At 34.6% G+C, this 26,231-nt stretch overlaps 1 protein-coding gene across 1 annotated transcript; it reads right to left on the reverse strand.

Moving 5' to 3' along the window:
* Positions 1 to 16,223: 16,223 nt before the first annotated feature.
* Positions 16,224 to 23,519, reverse strand: LOC132551195 (leucine-rich repeat and immunoglobulin-like domain-containing nogo receptor-interacting protein 3). Its single transcript, XM_060215305.1, has one exon. It carries the CDS (start codon positions 23,341 to 23,343, stop codon positions 21,820 to 21,822), a length of 1,524 nt encoding a protein of 507 aa, XP_060071288.1. The 5' UTR covers positions 23,344 to 23,519; the 3' UTR covers positions 16,224 to 21,819.
* Positions 23,520 to 26,231: the final 2,712 nt, after the last annotated feature.

The raw sequence follows: 26,231 nt of genomic DNA on the forward strand, positions 1-26,231 counted from the left end.
TCTCCCGTACCTCCAGTTCTCTAATACTGAGAACACCCCCATGGCACAGCAATTCAGCTGCGACCAGCAGACTAAACCCAAAATTAGCCGCAGCTGTGGATGTGTTAATAAATAAATCATTGATGTTTAATAAGAATCAAGGACAGAACATATAGTTCATTGTTACCGTTAGATATATATAGATAATTACTAAAGCTGGCTTCATCTCTAAATAATTTATACTCATGATACATGTTATAGTATAGCCTTACATCACCAGACATTCACCGTGTGAAACGCCTCAATAACTTATACATATATATCGGTCTCAAAATTGCTTCGAAGAATTTAAATTGAATAGATAAATAGATCTGAAGTATTGAATTTGATTCCAACTTAACTATATTATTGGGATGTGTTAATTTCACGGCTGGCTGAGTCAAAGAATTTTGATACAATTAGCTATTCAGGGTAGGAGAATTATCAGGGTGCGATATTTTGTAGAAAAAGATCAATTCTGAATGGTTTCATGTCAATGAAGGGTTTTTTTCAAATTCAAAGTAGCCAACAGAGTATGAATGTTTCATAAAGTTGGAATGAGATTTACAGGTTAGGCACACACACGTCCGTGTACGTAATCCCACGTATTCGAGGATGTGCCGACGGAATGGTTGAAGGAGCAGCCGTCAGGGGAAGTCGGTTTCATTCTGAAGGAACACAATATCTTAATCTCCATAACAAAATAATCCTATCTAGGTCAACCGCCCCTTGCTTGTGGTAACACCTGCTTCGAACTTCTTATAAACATGATTTTCTTAAAGTGCTCGATGTCACTTTCAGAATAGTGACTGTCTTTGCAAACTTCATTTTTTGAAAATTAGAAGTTAAATGAATTCACGAAAGACTAACTCAAAATATGAAGAAAGGCCCCCATAATACATTGCATATGTGTCATGTTTCACTGTGCTTTATCGACAGGTAAATTTAATCGTTTACAATGCAAATGGGATTTGATTAAAGGATCATTCCAGAAGAAGTCAATTAAACTATCAAAGTTTCTGTGACCAGTGAAAAAATATTGACAATACAGGCAAACCTCGTTATCTCGAACTCTTATAACTTAATAACCCTGTGTAATTAGAAGTATTTCGTCAGTCTCGGCCAAACTTTACTATCAACATTCTATATTATTTTACTCGAACAATCAGATAACTCGAAGTTTTCCCCGTGATCCCGCCGACTTCGAGATAACGAGGTTCGAATGCATATCCTTACGAATATAATTTTGACTTTGTAGCATACAGACACCCCTATATGTAACACAAGAACTGTGGAGATTGTCGGATGCGGTATTCCATATAAGCTGTAAACTGCAGGCATCATATACATACATTATATATTTAGTCAGTGTTCTCACTTCCAAGAGTACACATCCGGGTTTTCGTATCAGTGAAATATGGCTTCGTCTGCCCTGGCACTAGACAACTTTCAAACATCAAAGGAGAAAGAAAAAATATCTTTTAGCAAAACTCTGTCATTTTTTTGTTTAAGAAATAAATTAGCTTTTGCTCACAACGGAACAGATCCGCACAAAGACGAGCCTGTTTACCTTGCCACTGGTACAATTGCGGACAGACTCGAGATCTTTAATCTGTCGATGTCACGGCGAGAGTGATAATGTACTGGTGATCTCGTCGTAAAATAAGGATCCCGAACAGTAGAAGCTTTATTGCTTGTTAAATTGCTACATTGTTGCTGATAATTAATCAGTGTCATGCATAAAAACAGTTTAAAAGTACAGTTTATGCATCCGTCATTGCTGACGTCGTGCAGACTCCCCTCGAACACCCTGTGTTCACATTATCCTTTTATCTGAGCTCATATTATGTTTTGCTGAAGTCACCAATAAGAAACAGCCATATTTTAAAAAATTTGCATAAAGAGATGATGAGTTTTTAAACTCAATATATTTCTGGATACGTCTTATAAAAAAATAACTCCAAAACAAATATCTGTTGGCGGTTATTTTCAGAAAATGTAAATTTTGAGCATGTCTCTTTGAACCCTACAGCCAGCAGGTCATGTTTGTTAATCAAATGGTGCTTGTCTTCGGTTACAACTGAAAGCTGGATCGTGCTAGGGAAAGGTGGAAAGTTGACTAGGAGAGGAGTATTGTTTTAAGCAATCTTGTAGAAAATGTACACCATCGATGTTAGATATATTTTTATTGAGTTATGGCTTAAAAGACTGCGTTATACTGTGATTCACGTATATAATATACAATAAATAAATAAATATATATGTATATATGTATTATTGTATACTATTTATAACAAAACATTGTTTATACATATCTATATACATAAATCGTCAATCAAACTTCCCTATTGTATTCATACACGAGTATGTTTTTGTCATATTGTAGCTCAGTAAAATAGATACTTGTCGCTCAAATGAAATACCACCAAAATTATTTCATTGACAAGACAACCGTTAGACATTATCGATATTTAGAAAATAAATAATACAATGATATATGATATATATATATACCACAAGTCATGCTTGGAAAAAGATACCTATAGATATAAACACAAAGCAATAAGAAGTTATCAACATGTCAACATAATCATAATCCAAACTCAAATTCAATAAAAACAAGCGCAAAATATGAACAAAAGAAAGATTCACACGAAGACTCATGAAAAAGCTACAGGGAGAAGAAGGTCTGGTGTTCCGGAAGAGTAAGCGTCTTCTATTCATCGACGACACCTGTTATGTTAACCTTGGTCAATCGATCTAAGTAATGTCAACCAATAGGCAAGTTAACGAGCAACAAACAGGTAATCTAACGTTGTCTGCATTGTCTTCAGCTAAGAACATATAGGAGAAACAGCAAGAACATCTATTAATTTTGTTGGACTACATGTTTCCTCTAAGACATACATGAGGATCGATCTTATTAGATGATGACAAATAAACATGACCGATCTGTGTTTACTCCTACCTTTAAAATTGCAAATTTGGTAAATTCATCATGTGCTTTTCTACTCATTTAAAGTTATTTATTTTTGTTAAATGACTGGGCTGATATATTTAATCTGGTCTGAACCGAATCAGCATGCTCCAGCTTTGTAAAGCCATTCTGTAGTATTTTCCCGGCTTTTATAGGTATCCTTTAATTCATATTCAAATATATAAGATCTCTCAATGCACTGGTCCTTCCGTGAATAATAAAAAAAAAACTCGAAGTTTTCTGTACATGAATTATTTGTTCTAATCGTCATGTATCATAAAGTTATATGGAGAAGTAAACCAAATCCTTCTGAGGTCATCTCAGGTCACCTGCTACAGACATAACTAGCCTTTGTAAAGGTACAAAGCAATATGCACAGTTTCTTATCTGAAATACTATAGTATGTAACCCTTTTCCTGGACAATCATCCTCAAAACTCCAAGGGTTATGTGGACATGTTGTAGGGGTGCAGAGAGCGAAAGTGATGGATACTGGACAGTATGATATAGTTTTTTTTATCAAATGGAGTTTTTATTTTTATTTTTAATTTCAATAACGTGAATACAGTCGGTATCTTTATTTTCATATAAGTGAGTACGAAAGTTTTCTCTATTCTTATTTTGCCTGCATATCAATTTGAATAACAGTGAACAAATCTAGATGTAATTTCCAGATTTTGTAATGTATGATATAGTAGAAATATCTATATATTTCAAATTAATTCAGTCTTATGTAAAACACTAATGATCCATAAACTGTCTTCATATTTTTATCACGGTCGTGCACGTATCAATAATAGGTAATTATGTATAAAGTATAAGTATATTTCATCATATTCTTCTTCTCCAGACAGTATTTACATAATAACAGATACTTTATATACATGTGTATACAAGCTGGGCCATTTTGTATTTTATCAAGTAGACTGTGTATGTATTTGCTCTATATGAGATATTCATATACATGTGTATACAAGCTGGACAATTCTGTATAAGTAGACAGTATAAGTAGCTTCTCAGAGAGCTTGCTATACACAAACACGTTAAGCTATTTTATCCAATTTCTCCAAGAATGTACAGATACACACATTACAGATTGGAGTTAATTTTTGTGTTGTCAGTAAGGCGAAACAGAAATTTTGTTAGATTTCCATGGCTCTGAAGTTTACGACGATGATTCACAAGTCTATGTAATTATTATAGTCTTTGATGTGCGTCATGTTACAAATTTGATTGATGAATTTCCATCAACTCTGCTGATTTAAATATATATGTATTCAATCGCAACGTCAAAGATGAGAAATATACTCTTATTTATTGGCGTTGAATATTAATATTTCAATAAAACTGATATGCAAAACATTTTTGGTTCATTTATTTCTAATATTTCATTAAAAGAACCAATCATCAATTTATCACCAACATTATTAGAACCTCCAGGAGGATCGCTTGACAAAATGAATTGACGTTATGAAGTTTGGGAGATGTATGACACAACTTTACTGCAAAGAACTTTGGTTTTTAGAATTTCCATTTTTCTAAAATCGAGGATGGAATAAAAAGATAAAAAAGGATAGAAAAATAAAAAATAGAATCGAACATCTAAAAAATTGGAAGCAACGGCCAATAGTGGAAAACAAAAAGTGGTTTGTAATGTTTTTAACTGAAATACATAGGGTTCGACAGGTTTATAAAGGCCGACAACTCTGTATATATATATTGAACTCTCTGTGCATCCGTTCACCGCAAGCAACTAACACTTTCACCTTAATGATCTCTCCGTGTACCATTAAATAGAGAAATAGTGTACGTCTATATCATCGTTCATTGCTTGTACGGTCTAAAATGTGCAGGAATCGTTTTATTTTCTCATGGAAATCTCAGTATACCAATCCAATTAACACGATAGATAACAATGATTGTAATGATGAAATGTATCTTCTCTGGGCGTTTAAAATCTGGAAGTGATATATACTATAATGACACGCCACGCTGTCAATTACGGAAACACAGATGGTGACCACGTGAAGTCAGATATCCAATGAGATTCGTGGATTATCTTCCAAGGGGACATAAAACGCAATGTCACATTTTTCTTCTATGGATACAAGAGTTGAATTTTCATGCGTCACAAATGTATCCTAATATAGATATATTCGTCTTTAGTTAACGACCAAGCTGATGCGTCTCACTTCAAACTTTCAACATGGATCTCGGCTTATAACAAAACCAAGAAGCTGGATTTGACCAGAGGAGTATAAAAAAGTGTCAAAGACATAGTCAAGTCTTTCATTTTCACATTCAGATATATTTATGTCTGGTTTTCAAAAACTCGAAAACTATTGACCATGTCTTTCGTTTATTCCTGCCAGACCTGGAAAATTTAGAACACGACATATTTTTTATCATCAGCTTGTCACTTGGATATTAACAGATCCCTCCTAACTGTTAACTGTTAAATGTTATAATTTCGATTTCCCTATTACAACATTTATGTATAGTATCAAATATGTTAACATTGCGATTCAATATCGCGGAGTTTTTCCCAACCATTACGAATTCTGTAAAATATACGGTTTTGAAAGATGCTGGTTTGTGAAAACTATAGGGAAGTATTACGGTCCACTTTGGGCAAATATTCCATTTCTTTGTGCGATACGAAGTTGGCAGTTTGTTATGCCCGTTAATATTCCTTGTGGTTTCGCTGTTATAGACCCGGGTTTCGTTTTAGTACATGCTAACTTAATTTGACTAATATTTATACATTGTATGTCGTCGATACAGCAAAAGACGCTAACATCTCCGCAACACCTCATTTTCAGGCTCTGCAGGTAAAGACATTCCATTAATATAAATTGGAACTCAGATCTTGGTTATAGGTGGGTTAACATGGTTTTACAATTTGAGAATGATAATTCATTTGCTTTCTTATTTGACGTTAGAGAGAAATATCTTTACTCCTCCAATTAAGTCTTGTAAGGCCTGCTGTATTTTGAGACTGTTTTACAGCAATATACATACCAAATGTCATATTTCTTACCAGTTTTCTCACTGGCTTTCTCATCATTGATATGATCTCGAGGATTTGGCGTATTTTTGTTTGTTTTTAATCTGCTGTGAAATAATAAGGAGTTTTTATGTAAAAAGACAGAAGTTTTAAAGTTTATCTCCGAAGTAAAAGAAACCCACTGATACGGATATTAATATCTATTACCGAGATTCTGCATTGTCACTTTCTGGAGTATCTGTGCCCACAAGGGTACTTACTTGTTTTGACTGAAGAAGCGGCTGTGAGCATCAATTATGGTATCGCTCATTTCTGCTCTCCTGAGGCAAGGACGAGGCGAGGCACACGGTTACAATGGATCCCTGCTGTTGCCTAGCAACCTTCGTCAAAGCTATTCTTTGTTTTCGCTTTTTGCAATGATGGCTTGGAAACTCTATCTTTTATGATGAAATTAACTACCAATATTATAGAATGATAGGCCTACAAGGTACCGGAACTCAATTATGTTTTGAAAATGATCTTTCCACGTTAGCTGGCGTATTGATTAGATTCGGCAAACTACAATGATGGCGTCCGCCATTTCCATAACATTTACGCCGGTGTCATTGCCATAGACATATCAAGTTAACAAAAATACGACCAGAAACAAAAAAAAATACACATAACAAATATGTTTCTGCTGACATCGACAAATTGAACTCTGTGCAATAGTACTTTAATAAGATTGAATTGCCAAGTGTTGAGATAAAACTAATTTCAACGAGGCTTATTCGGAGTAATATAATTCCCGTATACGTTCTAGCGAGATAAGTGAGCTTTCTATCTTACTGTAAGTGTGTCTTTACAATACATTATTTCGTTAATAAGAAATTCGGGATTGTGCTGAATTTATTTGTAATTAATATTTAAAACACAATTTTAATATGATAGTACTGAAACAGAGAATAGAGAACGGCTATGAAATAATTGAAACAATTAATTAAACTTATGTAAAACAGAAAATATAATAGAAAGATCAGAAAAAAAGTCTGAAAGACAAATTCTCGGATCTGTAATTTTTCCAAAGAAGTACTGATACGTGGTTATGTTACAAAGAAAACATAATATAGAGATCAGAAAATAAAAATCTAAAAAGACAAGTTTTCGGATCTAATTTTTTTCTACAGACGTACTGATAGGAATTGTTCCGGTAATGATACCTATGTAATAAAGCGTAGAGAAGTATATGCATGGGAACGTCGTACACACAAACACTGGTATAAGTAGTGAACATAGTCCCTGTTATCTCCCCGACCGATTTAGAATAAGTTCAGCTGTTTATTTACATTTACTCCGTATGCCTGTCATGATCAAATTAATAAAATTTATTATTGAAATTAATTGGATGTAAGAGTTCAAACACTAAATTCTGGCATTTAAATGAAAAAAGACATACTGATACGTAATATAATCTGCCACATTGCTGTAAGAACCCAAAGAATTGCCCCAATGAAGGATAAGTACACAATACTATTATCGAATATGTTCATTTGCATGCAACGAATCGTTCATTCACGAGTTAACGTTACATCGGCCTGACAGCTTTTACTTTCGTGAGGTGAACACTTAATAACCCGAGTATATTTCATATACTGTCAGGTGGTACAAAGGGCGTCTTACCAGGACTGACGCACATGCCGAGGTGACACAAAGACATACTGCAGTCAGGTATATATGTCGTACGTGGACTGGAAAGAACGAATTCAGATGGCAGTTTGTGGAAGCCAATGACACGTGTAATGATATGAAGTGGTTTAAATAAGAACGCATATCAGACTATGTGTAAGGCTACCATCGTCCCTCCTCCTGGTCCCCCATCATGTATGATTCAAGAGTCTCTCTTATTACATTTGAGGTTTAAGCATCAACATCAAAGGGAGTTGGACATTTAAGTGTACATAAAATACCAGGAGTACCACAAGATATATAGGATTCGCATCTGAATTGAATTTCTTTGGATGTTTGATATAATCCTTGTATATCTGTGAGATGATGAAAACTTACAAACATATTTACATAATGTCTGGTGTTAAATCCAGTAGATAAACTGTTATGATATATCCGGATAGATACTAGCGATAATATAATAGGGGTAACCCCGTCCCTCTCCGCCCTCTCCCTCGGGATTAATGTAATGTTTTGGTTCTGGAGTGTTAATCTAGGATTCGGCATAACATTTAGAAAGAAAATAAAATTACTTTGCTTTGATGATCAACCATATTTATCAACCTATGTTGGTAGAGCTTTTAAAAGAAATATATGCCCACGGATAAAAATTCCCTTACCGTGAAACAAATTTTATGTCTGGGCAGTGATTCTAAGTGACAGCGACATTTAAGGACCTTAGTATACCTGTCATATGGCATGGGAGATTTAATATACGTCAACTTTATAACTAAGTAGGTTTTCGCCAGGTTTCCTGACTTGTTTTGAAGTTTTCGTTATCGATAATGGGAAATAAATTTCTTTTAGCATGAACACTGGTTCATTTCTTGATCATTGAATACAAGTGGGGTTATTGTATACAGTATGATAGCAGCTATTATTGGCAACTAACATGAAAGCCTAGCAATTGAAATAAGGAAACAATGAAAGAAAATTCCGTCATTCATGTAAAAAAGAAACCGATTGGTGGTGAGGTGATGCGGAAATTCGGTGAAGCTGTATCAAGTATGTCGGCATCTGGCGTGGCATGGTCTGGTCCATTCTTCCTGTGGGTCAATGATAAAGTCCCTTAGGGTCGCTTGCTCTCCCACCGGGGTGCCGTATCGGTACAAAACCTGCAAGGTTCAGTGCACGGTCGAGAGATCCACTAGGAACTATCTAGTTGGAGTAAAATTGTGTTACTGTCAGAATTATCTCCCTTGTTGGTTAATGAGCCTAATCACCGGGCAAGTTAGTCTGTAGGGATATTTTGGTAACAAAAACGTGAGTTTTATTTCTTTCCTTGATTTAGAAGGAAAATTTCCCATTGATTTACATTTTAAATGGAACATTAAACATATACCTCTATATGTCACAGTGTACATATGGAACGATAACTGTCCATTTGATTCCCGGATCAATAGTTCTCACGAAATCCTTTAGAGATGAAAACTGATGTTCACTGATTAGCGATGCTCACGACAACGTTGGAAAAAAACTTTCACGAAAATAGATGATTTTACAGTGTCTGTGAAAACATGAAATGACGACTGTTCACTAATAAGACTACACATCTTAAAACAAAAAACATTACTTTAATGTAGAATGTCCAGCTTTCCTTTTCCATTGCGTGTCCTCCTGATGGCATTGCTGCTTACTGTTCCATTGAAAAGTTTTGTATAAAGTTTCACTCAGGCATATAGATTTTTGATAATGATATTGTGTATTAATCTGGCTCTATACCACACACCATGTATGGTGAAATGAGATCAGCTAGAAGAGTTAGTCGATTAAAGCATAGTCGATACGTTTGAAGTAAATGCTACTGAGCAGATCGGACCTACCATAAACAATATGACCAGGCTTGTGTCAAGTCATTATATAGATTGACGACCTATAATGTTTAATGTATCAGTTCTGATCAAGAACAATCAGTTCATTAGGTTCATAATCGAACGTATTGAGGACATTTAACAAGATACCGACGGCAGGTACCATATTCTTGCTAGTAAAATAAAAAGTTGACAGTGAAGATAATGATAATGACTTTGTTGACAGTATTTTTGACGGTTATGATGTTGACGTATTATAACATCATTGTTCATTGTTCATTGTTATAATATTGTTGACGGTTATGATATCAGGGTCTCAACTCCCGAAGTTATGTAAATGTATAAATGTTCTGGAATTTCAATTGAATATTAATGAGAATAATAATAAATCAATAAGGATTCGGCTAAAAGCGATTCATAATGGGTTTAAATATTGTTTGGATGGCATTTGATTCTCGGATCACGAATCCGTTATTGATGAAAACTAATGTTCACTAACAGGCAATGTCAACAACTGCATTGAAAATAAATCACGAAAATAGGTGATTTTACAGTATATTACATAAACACTTCCTTTAGGCTACAGAAACATAGTTTAGGAACTATAACCATATCAGTCGTTCGAACAATTATGTGATGAATTAGTACTTAAGAGAATAGTTTCTATAACATTTCGTCTTTCTCCGTAAGTAAGGGATTGTTGATGTTTGATGTTGATGTTGCCTTTAACTTTCACTGACACAAGTCCTGACAACATGGAGATAAGCTGTTCGTTAACTTTGGATGGACCAATAGGTTACGAGAATGGATTCTTATGAAAGGACACACGACTACCGTAACGATTTCAATCTTGTAACTCAAATTCATTTTCAGAGAATTAAAGAAAAGGTATCTTTAGACGAGAAATAATATTTCCCATCTTTGAAATCCTTGATGCTTGAGCTGTATGCAATAGCCCCTACTGCTTGGAATTTTCTGTACAGGCAATAGTTGTTTATTTGCAGTGTGTTTCACACCGATTGAAATAACAACATTTTAACATTAGAAGACATAGGGAAATGCTTTGGAAGTGACAACATACAGAACATTACATTATCAGTATGATTCATTTACAATAAACAGCATAGACGTATTCTCGAGCGCCCCGAGACTTGAAGTCGCCTTGAAGTTTGTTCCCATACGTCAACTATAGGTAAAAACCTGGAAAACAGCAGCCAACGAAAATGGCTCAAAAAGTCAATTATTGTATTTACTGAGACCGTTCACATTTAATACAGGAAAACGTCGGTATTAGAAAGATGAAGAATTGAATTGTATGATCATTATGACAGTTCCGATCAATTATTTCGGCTGATGTGTAACTACAGGGGAAAATGATAGACAACTGCTACGTCAACACCCCGTCAAAGGTGTTTCCTTGAGTCGTGCATCAAAATCGACTGGCTTCAAGTTTCTGTATCCGTCCGACATTTTGGAGGGAAGGAAAGCATAACATAAATTCATTGTCTTAAAGTACATTTTGGTAACGTTTGGCTCCTGTAAAGACTAATGATATTATTATCTATCTACTGAATAGTAACATTACTTTTTTGTTAACTAGAAACTGATATACCGGTACTTAGTGATGAAGCAAATTATCAAGATATGTTTGGTTCTTGTACGAACTAATGATACTATTGTGAATCTACAGCATAGTAACATTACTTTTTGTTAACTAGAAACTGATATACCGGTACTTAATGATGAAGCAAATTACATGTCGTCCAATACTTTGATTATAACTCAAAATGTCATTACTCCATATCAAAGCAAACACCTGACTGATGAGTCAGTCTAGAGGCTGAATACATTTATTTTGATTCGTTTATTCAGAATATGACGGGATCATATGGTAATTTTTGTGTAGACATGATTTGGGCAATAACATTAAACAATACCATTACATACAAACATTTCGCATTGATATTATGCTTATATATTACATCACTTATCACTCCGAATACTCGTTTTAGCATTATTTTTATTGTGTTAACAAATCAAACAATTCAAATTTGTTACAAGTCAGAGACGTTTACATTTTGGTTTAGACCTTCAGCCATTTTACCACTAAATTTTAAAATATTGGTTCTTGTTTTAGAACCCATCTCATATTGGACGATATTAAGCTGTAGAACAATTATACGCGATCCAATGTTTAGCCATATAACATGATTTACATGCTGTTCGGAATGACGTCTTTCAACACTCAGTAAGAGATGAGGCAAAGATTATCACCCCTGTTCTACTAAATTTGTCCATATATTACTTTTCAGATTGAAAATTAAAATTTCACGAAAAGTTTCTGGAGAAATTTAGGTTCATCCAATACACCTATCGGACACCATGTTTGTGATCTCCATTTAGCTCATTAATTAGGCGTTACTATCTTAGGCCTCTATCCTGAAAGTTGCCTACAGTGTAAGTGATATACAGAAAACAAGACCCCCAGCTTGGTAAACAAACCTCCTCGTTGGTGTGGTGTGGTGTGGCAATAATTTCTCCTTTTTGGAATGTGATTTTGCCTAATCATAGCAAACACTTAGCTATCGGCGAGGAGAATCCTATAAATTGACCCAGATTTACCCAGAATACGAAACGGCACATCGGTGCAACGATTGAAGTACGCAAATGATTCGACAACGTTTGCTATAATGTTGTTGGATATCGTTACTTTACCAAAACACTGAGCAGATACAAGCGGCATGTAATCTTTTTTATGTAATGATGAGCACGTGTTCATCACTATGATATCGACAACAGATGGAATTACCATGAAATACGTGTATATATACTTACTGGATTAAGTTGAACGTTAGACAGTGTTTTGAGGAAGCTTCAGGGCTCTATCTCAAAGGACCTCCACGCAGGTACATCCATCGAGAATATGGGGAGGAGGTGAAAAGGCAAAAAAAAAATAAACATCACAAACTGTTTTGATGACTGCATTACAAATGGAGCGTTATTAATTTGCTGCAATTTAAATAAACACAGTGGATATTGTTATACCATATGTTGATAACAGAGATAAGCTTAGGGAAACTCCGTCTCTGTTCAACCATGCGTGTGTATCATAACAACATAATTTTGTGGCTTCGTTTTGCTATGGGGATTTGTATACGTAACATTTTGGCTGACCCACACTGTAGTTACCGTGATAGATATGTGTATTCTGTCAGCTGTTTGTTACTGCTACCAGAGGATGGGAGGTTTCGATTGATGATTAATATGTACGTTGTGAGATGAATAACAGGTGATAGGGTACAATTAGTATTTTGTTGATTGATCTTAGAACTCACATCAATATGTACTAGGTAGTCTATACTTACTTGTAGACGTTTTAAGGAAACTTATTATTGTTAAATGAAATGTAGATTTTATGCGTTAGAAAAAAAAGTTTATTCTTAACCTGTCTAACTTCAAATCCGTGAGATAAAATACAAATCTTACCGTATATTTACTGGAGTATTGAGACATGTAGGACAAAATCTCTACCACTGAAGTAACACTGTAAACTGACCTGTTCATCATTTACATTGGGCGGTCGGGTGGCGCCGTGGTAACGCACTCGTGAATCATCTAGCCGTCCGGGGTTCGACTCCCGACCACGTGAGTTTTCCCCGGGTACTCCGGTTTCCTCCCACAGTAATACCCATCGCGCGCTTCTATCCGGACAAACAAGAGTGTTTAAGTGGGAAAAACTTGTTTCGCAATTGTTGTAAAATAAATAAAGTTTATTTCTATTATTATTATTATCATTTACATCTACCTAAAATTGTTCTATTCAGTTCAATGCATAAGTTACAATACCTGTCAGTCTATGCTTTGCTTTGGTAAATTGGTAAATTGGTAAATTGGTCGTACCTTAATGTTTTTTAACATGTCATTCAAACACGATATTCATATTGTTATGGAAAGGTCTTTTATCACGTTTTCATATCGTCTCGTCGTTTCTATACCAAGACACGATTATGTAAATACTTGTTCATAGAACCAAACAACAGCAAATTGCTTCGAAATCTTGGCAAACACTTTTGTCTACACTATCGTTATTACTTTATATATTTCTGCAACAACGACTGTCACTAATATAACACTGATGTAAAAGTACTTTATGTCAGTCTCAGAGATATATCACTGAAAATCAGTGCGTGCGGATGTTGTGTTCATGTTAGACTTAAAACGACGTTTTCATTTATCAGCCACATACTTAGTACCCTCATCCATGGAAAGGTTGTTGACATGTTATTGGTATCGGTATGCTGTTCCGTTTGACGATATAAGCTGTAGCCATCGATCCTACCGGGGAAATGAATTATTCACCTGTTCATGCACACAAATTTACACATTAACATCACTTCTATCTATTTTCTATCTTTATGTGTGTCATTCCTAATATCTTGTCTACATTTAGTCAAAATAGTTGTCATGTTCTTATCACATCAATCTGTTTTATGAATAAATTTCTTTTTTTTTCGGCGTGGCTTTATGTTTTATTCCATTTTAGCATCATACGAGGGTGGTTCGTAAGAACCCCTATCACGTTTTGTACACAATTGTTTAAAAAGTGGGTACGGAAACATGTCTCACTCTGAATATAATCAATCTATATAAAAAAGGGGTTTTTTTTGTCGAAAAAAGTTCAAAGAGAACCAGTGTAAGTGAACCTCGTCATTTGACCAGGCTGTTTTTCAGTGTATAGATATACACATATCTATCCTATGGCGTTATGGCGTGGCGAGCGATCGGACAAGGCGAAAGACAGGAATATGATGGTGCATATGCATATTTATATACATATATATGTAGGTGTAGTTGGAACTCTTTAGCTATCTTCATGTCTGGTGTATGATCAGGGTTCTCTCTGGGGCTGTTTGGCACACGAGCTGAGCAGTGGTCAGGCTATCCTTAAGTTGACGTCTCTAAGGAGACCGTGACGATAGAAAAGCTCGCCGTCAGGTTATATCGACTGTTACCATTCTCCAGCGCTTTTGAACACTTTCCAAGATGCAGATGGAATTATGAAGGAGCAACACTCTTAAGGTGCGTGTTACTCCGAAACTGTCCGTCAATCATTACAGCGTTTATGCATTGTATAAAACTACCCAGACACGTCCATCATTTTTTTATCCGTTCTCCACATACTTTTTCCTCCATAGAAGCCGGTATCGTAAGACCTGTCAAATTTTTTATTGTTTAATCATATATACAACGTTTTATTCTTATTTGATCCTATCTGAAAAAGAGTTCGTGAATGATTCATGTAGATATTTTATTGTAGCACGCCGAATCTATTTTATATACAATAAATGCTGTTCTGTCCGCAGAACAGCTGTGGAGATAAATAGCACCTGGGTAATGACATTTAACCGCTGAATATAAAATAGTTGGGACATTGTTAACGGAATTGATACCATGGCTCTTATACAAGGCAGCAAATGCACAAGCATTACTAAATAACATCAGCTAACTTATACCAGAGAATATGTCACGTTTTGTTTAAAAGAGAGACATTACGAATCTATTAGCTACAATTCTGGTTACAATATTTGATCTACGTACATATTTTGCTAAATAGCTTCATAAAGAATGTATTTAATTTTACAATATATCATCTTACAATAATCAAATGCTTATTAAGTGGAAAACATGAATACTTTGGTGAGATTCTCTCCTGCCCAACAAGACATTTTCATAGCAATTGTTTACGAAAATGATGCTTATATTTAGAAGGTATCGTACTTGCCAATGCAAGTATGATTTGTTCGCTTATGAACATTTCGTTAAATTAATGGGCTGGCATTGGTAGACGAAAACATTTGCTGGTAAATATCATCTTAAATTTATATTATAGGAAGTGCTCTTCATGATATGCTAATATCAGAATATCCTTAACTTCATAACAGAATACCTTTAACTTAATATCAAAATATCCTTAACTTAATATCACAATATCCTTAACTTAATATCACATATCCTTTACTTAATATCAGAATATCTTAACTTAATATTAGATTATCTAAACTTAATATTATAATATCTAAACTTAATATAACAGAATATCTAAACTTAATATCATAATATCGGAACTTGATATTACAGAATATCTAAACTTAATATTAGAATATCTGAACTTGATATTACAGAATATCTAAACTTGATATCAGAATATCTAACCTTAATATCAGAATATCTAAACTTAATATAACAGAATATCTAAACTTAATATTAGAATATCGGAACTTGATATTACAGAATATCTAAACTTAATATTTTAATATATAAACTTAATATCAGAATATCGGAACTTATTATCAGAATATCTAAACTTGATATCAGAATATCTAAACTTAATATCAGAGTATCCTTTACTTAATAACAGAATATCTTAACTTAATATAACAGAAAATCGGAACTTAATATCAGAATATCAGAACTTAATATGACAGAATATTTAAACTTAATATTAGAATATCTAAACTTAATATCAGAATATCGGAAATTAATATAACAGAACATCTAAACTTATTATTAGAATATCGGAACTTAATATCAGAATATCTAAACTTATTATCAGAATATCTAGACTTAATATGACAGAATATTTAAATTCAAGAAAATGATATCTAACACGAAAAAGATAGTATGGAAATAAATAACAGAATGCTACATGTTTTGTCATGTTTTATTTACTTTAGTGTTGGCAACTCATCCTTTGTAACATTTCATTTTCACATGATATTGGTATAAACACAAAAATAAATTACAACTGTATATATATATATATATATATTTATATTGTTTAATAAAAGTGTTCGCCTCTCTCGGCAGCCCAGCCAACATTTCACTTTCTCACACTCTCTTCCCTGCACACATTCACACACAAAGCTTCGTGTCGCTCGACGATTACACTGGATGACAAATTTGACATTTAGTAAAGTTAATATCTATGTCAAGTATTCAATTTCATATTTCTATCTTTGTGAACAAACTTTGTTCATTGTAAGATCCTATCATGAGAATTCATCTGAAATTATTGTATGAAGCTTATGATAATAATGGGAACGTACTTGAAAAGATGTGTTTTAAAACTTAAATCTTAAGCTACATCTTTGTTATTTGAAATATGATATGTGCGATCTTGTGAACTAGAAATTATGATACGTTATGCTGTAATACTCACTCAAGGATGAAGAAAATGTCTCAATACATTTATTATAATGAGAAAACTCACAAACCGTAAATTACACCGATAAGAAATGATATATCTAACTAATCTGATGGGCTAAAAGGAGTCGTGACGCATTAAAATGTATGCACTTGATCGGCGAAGCTTAATCACCCTAAGCCTATGATAATTGTCAAGAGATACACATCTCTGTGTACTTGCGAACCAATCATACAACATCATATTGTAATTTCAAGACAAAAATATTTTCGCGGTGAATTCAAAAGGATAGGATTTCAATACACATTTTTGTCTTATATTTTCTCGGTATTTCTGAGAATATGGGTATATTTAAAATAATTTTACAGATATAGATGAATTTGTTGGTTTTTATTAAAACATGGTTCATGTGGTTTTTTTTCATCAATTAGAAATGCCATTAATAGTGAACATTTTGCAGTAATTTCGAAAAGAAAAATCACATTCTATTATATAATACACTTCTTAAATTCCTTTGAAACACACTCAATGGCAAATATTCCTGACAACAACGCAATGGACTGAATAGAGGAAACATGACGTTTACAATTGAGAACTAACTAGGAGGGTATTTCCACGTTGATGATCATTATATGTTGGGTGTCAGAATGACAACCTGGAAGTGAACAGTTGACATTTCAGTAAAAGGATATCTTGTGTGATTACTCGGCTATATAGTGGCTTCTCCCTTAGTCACGAAGGGAAAGTCTAATCGATAAACTTATTTTTTATGATGGAAAACCAGCACGCCATAGGGTTCGGATAACTTGCCACCTACGATATACCAACGGGATTTGCCTTAAATAGCTTTCCAAAGTATCATGCATGCAAAGTATTGATGGTTAAACAAATCCTGGTCATAACTTGTGTAAAGCTCATAACGCTGAGGTTTGTTGCCAGCTTAAGATGATAAAATATATACACATTAGCACAAAGTAGCCGTAGATGTGAAAATGTATTTTTCTACCATAACTTAGTCATTGATTACAGCAAGGAATGTCACCTCTAATACACATGGATGCATTCTTCTAACATGACAAATTTCAGGTTTCCGCTTCAATGATTTATATGTTCACTAAAATATTAATACGCGTCCTAAAATTCAATTCTATCAATTTTCTTGACATTCAGATGCGATCCCTCAAGCGAAGATTGTTTGTTACTTCTGAATATTAAATCAGATCTTGAACTCGATGCATTAGCAATCGTGATAATAGAATTATTGATTCAAATTAAAACCTGAATTAAACCATGTATGAATCAATATTATGCCTGCATCATCGTATGGTGTGATGTACTTTATATTATGTGTCAGTTCTAAGCCTCTGTCACAGATCTCTAACACACTGTTCTGTTTTTCTCTTTTGCAAGGACAATGAAATTACGTGTATATTGGTTTAATTAAATTGAAGTAATTTTAATAACTGATATCTTCTAGGGATAGCCTATCCGTTAATTCAAATCCACATCATCGTTAGTTGATAACACTATTAAAATTGAAAGAGAAAAAAAATCTTTAATCCTTATTTCAAAAAAGTTAGATAATAACTTTTTACCAAAGTAATTATTTGTTAAAAAAAATCCAATAATTCCATGCATGCCACAGATACAGATCACAATCAATAATAGCCTATTAACTACAATAATGACGTCGATCAATTGACTGACTACGGGGGAAATCCCGCATGAAACTATGGAGATTTTGTCAAATTCTTACGTAAACGACATATTCAGATGTTAAGCGGTTTTCGTGGTCCGCGATAACAGTTTGAACCACCATATGGTATGGATTAGACTGCCATTGCATGTCGCGTGCCACAAACATAGCGGCTATTTGTTGCAGTTTTTATATCTTAAATTGTGATCTAGGTTTCTTAAAATTGACTTGCGGTATCATACGATATAGTAAATACTGATGTGTACACATTATAGATATACTGTCCACCACTACGACCAGAGTTATTGACGGACATACAGGACCAGGAAATAATGAGTATATTACCTTTATAACAGTTATATGATCGAATTGTCTCGAGAATGGTTTTTCCTATGATTAATTACATGTCATTAATGATTAACTCTACGTAAGGGTAACGATCTGGATGTCAATTTCCGAGGCCTACGTAGTGTTATTTTATTTGCTCAATTTTATCATGTTTGCCAAGGTAAACCATCAAATCAAGCAATAATATTTGATTGTTTATCCTAATTAATAAAATATCTGCTGAACTGATCTTGTAAACTTCGATATCCGTTATAGATAATATACGGTTTTTTTTATATAAAATATCCCTTAAAGTTTATTTTATTTGAACTCTGCTTTTTCATTCCATTAAGATATCAAGAGGATATTCTCATGCAATATCTGTTCATGAATAATAAACCCACTATTTTCCATAGAATCACAAAGGTTGATGTAAGGTGACTGTTTACCTAAAGCCCTCTCAGACAACATTGTACTCTCCCAGTTTCTATAACAGCAGTTCGGACAGAAGCCATACGAAGTAGCCGCCATGAATAACAAATCAGGTGATTGATATAACATGACGTGCGGTAGATCGGTGTAAGTAGATTATACTACTACAGAGGGACGCCATATCCCGTGTTAATTAAACATCAGTGTGTTTACCTCACGTTCTAATTCCGTCAACTATTTATGTGAGCACACGTCCATTGTGATGTGAACCAGAGTTTAAATATACCGGCTTTGGTTGGGAGTACAGGTATAACAAACATACATCACCTGTCTACAATATCACCTGTTATGTCAAATATCACTAATGTATACCAAAATTTTCCAGGTTGGTGGAATGTCTCGGTTGTAGTCAGAAATGTTCTATTTTACATATGTTGTTCCATAAAGAAGTATTCGTTTTCAGTTAAAATGCAGCTGCAAATTTCCTCATTGATATATTATTGATGTATAAAATCTATTCATTGTTATTTTAAATAGAATGATAATAATCCTTATAGTTATACAGTTGAGCTGTCAAACAAAATCGTGAATATTTGTTTTGTAGGTATGTAAATAAGTGAATTTAAGCGTTGGAGTGACGTTAATGACCATTAACAAAGTACATACTTTAGGCAAATGTATACAATTACATTTTAAAGTATTAAGAAAATAAACATCATACCTCCCTTCATATAATATAAATGAATGGAGATTATATTTAAAGTTCGAGGTCAGCCTGACAAGTTATGTGGCATAAGGTTTCATGTCTCACATGAGGATTATGTTTCATTTTAGCAATTTTGGGACAAATTGTGCTGTCATTCTACCATGTCGAGTATTTACATCATAAATACAAGTGGCATTCATAAAATTCACACCTACTTAGTGCCGACAGTGATAATTTTACTTTACAGTGCTACAGGTGAATATGTTAAATCGCCTGTAGATATTTGACAAGGTCAAAATGTCGAGGAACGCTGTTTTCTCGCAGGGATAAATATGTAGATGTAATATCGTACAGATTGAAGTGTCAATGTTGTGTTACTTGACAAATCAAAAATCGTCGCCACAGGGTGACGATTTCGAGTGAAGCTGGGACAGGTAAAATGTGGGAATGCGAGAGCTGTAGGCAGATGGTAGCATATTATAGAATCATCGGGCCATGGAAATGGAGATAACTAGACGTCTTTGATCCTATCTCAAATAGGTAACATCTCCATATATACAGTTACATAGAGACTATCACAGTAACTAGTCATGTATATAAACAACACCACTAATGGACGTCGGAACCACTTCGTGGGCGATCACGGTGACTGCGCATTATTCAAAAATAACATTCGTTGATATTTTTTCATTAAAGTTGTGATATTTATCAGCTTTAACCAACCGAAGATAATTTGAGATCGAAAAAGGAAAACTCTTTTTTTCCGAGAAATGAATTTAGTAGGCTGCTCTCAAGTCAAAAGTTAAAGAACTGTATACAATTTAGCTATATTACTCTACATTGAATTTTGGGAAACATTCATATTCATATTATGTATTTTTAAAAGGGCAATTTTAAGTGCAATATTATATTTACACCACGGTCGATTTGTAAAGATGAATATCATTTCAAAACTATAAACTCAAGAGTGGTATAGCAATTAGATATTGTTTTCTCAGCAGTCTGTTGATCGACATTTAAAAGTGATTGAAATCAGACCATATCTGTCTATTTTATACATGAAAAGCTAAAAGCGATTAAAAACTTTTAATAAAAAATATGTCATGGATGATAAAATCTATACTTTATGTTTTGTTTTTTCTATTAACTTTTGAGCACAAATGGGGTACACATTCTTACAATGAAGGATCTGGTACGGCAGATGTCAGCAGCTCCAGCTTCATAGAGACAGAAAAGATGTCGGAGCTGGAAAAAGAAACATCCATCACACGACCTGTAAATGTCGGCACTTGACCACTTTTATGTCCAACTGTCAACATGTTACAGGAAATCCCCTTTGACATGGGCACTGACATTCGACTAGAGACCATTTTCATGGTGACAAGTCATGGAGGAGACACACGTCCACAAAGATAAACACTCAACAGATCCTTGTAGATATTATGAAATCACAAATGTAAACATCGAGTTTCAAATTCATACTATTCCCCGCACACTGGAAAAGAGGAAAAAATCAGAAAGAAAACAGCATACTTGTTTTCATATAATCCTGGTACACATTTGAAAACGCTGTTAGCAATCCACGGAATCTACTGGGAAGTTTTGTAGTAATTAGGAGAAATTTCTCCACACATTCTTCTGCAGCGTTCTTCAGCTAATATTCCTCTCTATTGGTGATATTAGTTTAAACAAAGATACATAAGGAAATTACTGTACATAAGTGAAATAACTGACGAATCGGACCCATGCACTCTATGACCACTGGAAATGTTTGATTTAATGACGAACTGTTTAAATGATTTTGTTAAAGACAGTAAATCTCACATACAAACATAATATTTTTGTAATGTATAATATAATTCCACATAGAATGACGAATATTTTGTTTACAGTTAACGAAAAATATCACACATGTCTGAAAAATTTTTGATTTTCTGATCATACTGTGCAGTGATTATTCTGTAGCATTTTCACGTTCTCATTGCGCACGTCCGTCACAAGGTGTTTGTTGTTTGCTCGAGTTTCATTTACGCCATTCTGGTCTCTGTAGAAAAATCGCTCCTGATGACGATGAAAAAGATGAAATATGATGATGCAAGCAAGTAACGTTAAGAGAAATGTACCTACAACTGCACCAACGATATCAATGATTGAAAATATTACTTCCGTTTCCGGTTCGTTCGAAGCTACCTGGCTGATTCCGGAGGACTGTCCCGCATTGATAACTATCTGTTGTTTGTTTTTAGTTATGCTTTTGGTAGCGTTTGGTTCCAGTCGTGGCGGGTGGGTTTGTTTGTTGTGTGGGGTATGGATTTCCGGGGTAGGTTTCGAATCTACGATGCCAGGGTCCTGTACAAACTCCTGTGAGTATGAAGGTGGCCAACGCACACTCAATGTGAAGGTCACATTACCCGCGGGGTTTTTAGCTATACACTGATATTTCACGTTGTCTTCTGACCGCGGATCCGACAAATACAGTACACCCTCATTATCATCGGGTGTGTCTTTAACCTCTTTAGGAGCATAAACTTCCTTTGTCTTGTCTGGTTTCACCCAAATAATTGTAGGAACTGGGTCACCACTGGCAAGACAAGTCAACTTACCTAAAGACTCCACAAAAATAACGTCCACTGTTTTAAACACTGGTAATTGGCACCGGAAGTCTTCTTCTGTCAGTATTTTTAAACTTTTACCCCGTAGTCTGGGTGGGGTACGACAGGAGGGCGGATCCACCCCTGCGAATACTGAATCGTGCGACACATAGAAATTGTATAGCCACTTAATTTCACAGTTACAATGTAAGGGATTGTTGCCCAGTCTTACATAACTCATCGTGTTAAACAAATACTTCCAATCATTTTTGAAATACTCAAGTTTATTTCCATCGAGCCATAACGATTTTAAGGTACCGTTCAACGGTTTTATATGGTCAATTGTGATATCTGCTATGGCACAGTTATGTATGTACAGACCCATTGCCTTCAGTCCCTGAAAAGCATTGGTAGAGAGTACCATTCCAGGGTTATCGTTCAGGAACAAATGGTCTAAATGAAGTCCCTGGAATGTATTGTCATAAATAATCTTCAGCCGGTTCTTACTTATATCCAGCCATTTAAGTTTCTTCAGGTCAATGAAAGTATCCTTCTCTATGTATTCTAATCCACATTCGATAAGAAACAGTTGTTCCAGTGAAGTTAGGTATGTAAAATTACTCCGACTTAGGTTCGGGTTTTGGAAGTTGTTTTCATTCAGAGACAAATGCGTTGTTTCATTAGATATACCACTTGGGATGAAAGGAAGATTTTTCCTGGAACAATGAACATATCGAGACACTGATGGACAGAAACAAACACCCGGACACCCAAAAGTTGCAACTACATTGACAAATCCAAAAAGGAGTAATGTCCATTTAGTTCCTGGGCGAAGGGCGAACCAGCGTTTCACCCTGTTCGCATCAACCATGATTGATTTTGGTTGTGCCTTGTATCATGTCCACGAAGCCGGGTCCACGAAAAGGTAGTGGGGTTCGGATACATCCTTCATCACAATACTGTACGCCACCGTCCACGCTCTGCCACTGTAAACACAAGACTAACGCTGGAACACTCACGGCCGTGTGTGTACTATCGCTAGCCAGCACCGCCCCCTGTCGGCGTTGTGTGCAATGAGCCATCACACCACAAGGAACTCCACACGCTAGTGTGTACTAATGGCTATACGGAATGAGAGGCATCATTGGCGCTCGGGTTGGTGTGAGTTCTCTCATACATAGGTAGGCCTCTGTCAGACACCACTGTCAAATACACACTCAACTCACGGATTACCTCTGTTGCTAAACATTTCTCTCCAGATTTACAGTCACATCGAATAAGAATTCGGCGCAAAGAAACATGGAAATGTCTGTTGTGATAATGTTACTGTTGCCGGGTAGACAGGGCTAGACGCTTCATTCCTCTCTCTAGTCGCCACATATTATCAACTACTTTCATAAATGTCGTTTAGCATAGTATAACTAATTGGTAATGGGTTTGTAAAGAAGGAAATATCCATGTCTTATGTCATATTCCTTCGAGTGATGAAAATGTGCTTGTAATTTCCTAATCCCTAATCAGTATCTGTCCTAGCCAGTAGGAGCTTCGGTTTCATACGCAATCATCTCTTTGTACAGTGTACATACATATTACCTAATTAAAGAATTACACCTGTAGCACCACTCAATGCATTAAAGGATTCTGTGAACCATATGTAATTACTACTGTGGATCTTCTTTTAATCAACTGTTAACTATAGCTTTTCTCATGTTAACGTGCAGAAATATGTCCTTCGTGCGTTCCAGGAACGTTTGTTACACCCAATGTCTACACTTTATCCTTGATGATGTTTCCTTCGTTACACAATTCCTTGTTTGGACTGAATTTTGGGATTTTATTTATTATGTTTATCTGAATTATTTTAAGACCAATGTCATTAAACTCGTATTTGTTTTTGTTTATCTGTGATCTATCTATAAATGGGTCATTCATTGTTATTATTGTTCAGAAAATACTGATAATATTGCTATTTTTAAGATGAATAAATCTTGAGTTTTAATAACAAAATTAAAAAAAACCATGAAATTGTTTTAGAATATTCCAACCGTCAAAGAAGACGTGACGTTAGCCTGGTAATTTTCACCGCATGTGACGACGATTTCTGTTCCTTAACACTACGTTATAGTAAAATGGACAGGTTTCCCTCCAGTTCAGTGTTGACGATAATCATGGAGAACTACAACGTTCCCAGGACTTCTGTAAATGTTCAGTTTACCAGATGTGGACCTCCCTAGAATGTTAAAAAAATTATAATTAATGTATTTTCGCTTTCAATTGATTAGTTTACTATTGAAAAAGTAGCATATTAGTGATTAAATTATTAAGTATTTGTCGTAGTTGTTGTGGTCCTCATAATCAGCCCATGCTATCACACCATCATGACTAAGCTGTGACTGGAGACAAGATCTGACGGTATCCCTTCAGTTAAAAACAACGTGACAATTGTCTCTAATGAATAAAGCCATAGATTTAGTTCCTACTTAAATAACATACAGAAGTTTTCCCTTCCCATACCTCTGCTTATAATTTATATTTCCTGATGGTAAAAGTTTTCATATATTATCGATTTCTGTTTGTGTTGTGTACATAAAATGATAATATGGACCTAACAGATCAATACGTTGTCTGTCAGAGTCTCCAGGTGTGCATGCTTTGTAAGTATCACCTGTCTGGGCTTTAATTTAATTGTATACCGTAGTATGCAAATATTTGTTACATACAGATGTACTTTATAGTTTATACGACACACAAGGATGAATAGATCCGTGGTTTGTAATGATAATTCATTCCCTGAAAGTTTATATATGTTCATGTGTGGGACACACATATTTACAAATTTCCTACCGAGTAAAAGTTTTGTCATGATTTTTATAACTCAAGTCCATTTTAACAAGGTATAATGTTTTAATGAGTATCCTGTTACAAATTCAAAATTAATGAAAATCAGATAGATTTGATAATCAAATATAATGAATGTTTAAGACCGAATTTCTAATAACTTTCCAATCCTGAAATCATTATGTGAAATACTAAATGATACTGTTATAGAGGCAAACTAACATTTCAAGATGAGAGATGCCCGTACACTGTTGGTATGTAACAACATATTTTAATAAACATTATTGACTTAAAGTTACTGCAATATGTTGCCAACATGAATTTTCTCGAAATCTTCGTTTGACGATAGCGGCTTAAGAATTATCCACTGGTATGTCAATTTTATCATCTTATGAAGTAAAACGTACTTACAATATTGTGTTGTTTTATGCGCATTCCTTTTCACTTTGTATACATCAGAAATTATCAAACGTACACGAAAGCATGTGCGTACTGCAGTAAAAGAAAAGCTAAATTCCTCCGTTATTTAAATGTATAATAGAGTCTCTGATGTATCTTTACAGTAAATACTATCATATTGCAATTTGCATAATCATATGCGGGTTTTTCCTTTGTGTTAAAAGTATCTTATCCTTCATAGCAATGCCGGCTGGAGCTAAAGCAAACCTCCTTTTACTCAAGTGTATGTAAATACCTCTATTTCTTTAGCTAACAGTAATAACAAGATTCAGAGTTTTTTCACGTTCTACACACAGGAATTATATGAGAATCATATCATAAGTTTTATGGTACGGTAAGATGGTACAGCGAATTCAAAGCACTCGAGCACATCTAGATTATGATGCAACAGGGGCACATGAAGAATCCAAATTGATTCCGGTGCAGTTATGTGATAATATTTCTATGTTATCTGGCTTAGGG

The sequence above is a fragment of the Ylistrum balloti genome, unplaced genomic scaffold (genome assembly GCF_031769215.1).
Source record: "Ylistrum balloti isolate Yb309-2 unplaced genomic scaffold, AGI_CSIRO_Ybal_v1 Utg370184, whole genome shotgun sequence".
Lineage (NCBI taxonomy): Eukaryota > Metazoa > Mollusca > Bivalvia > Pectinida > Pectinidae > Ylistrum > Ylistrum balloti.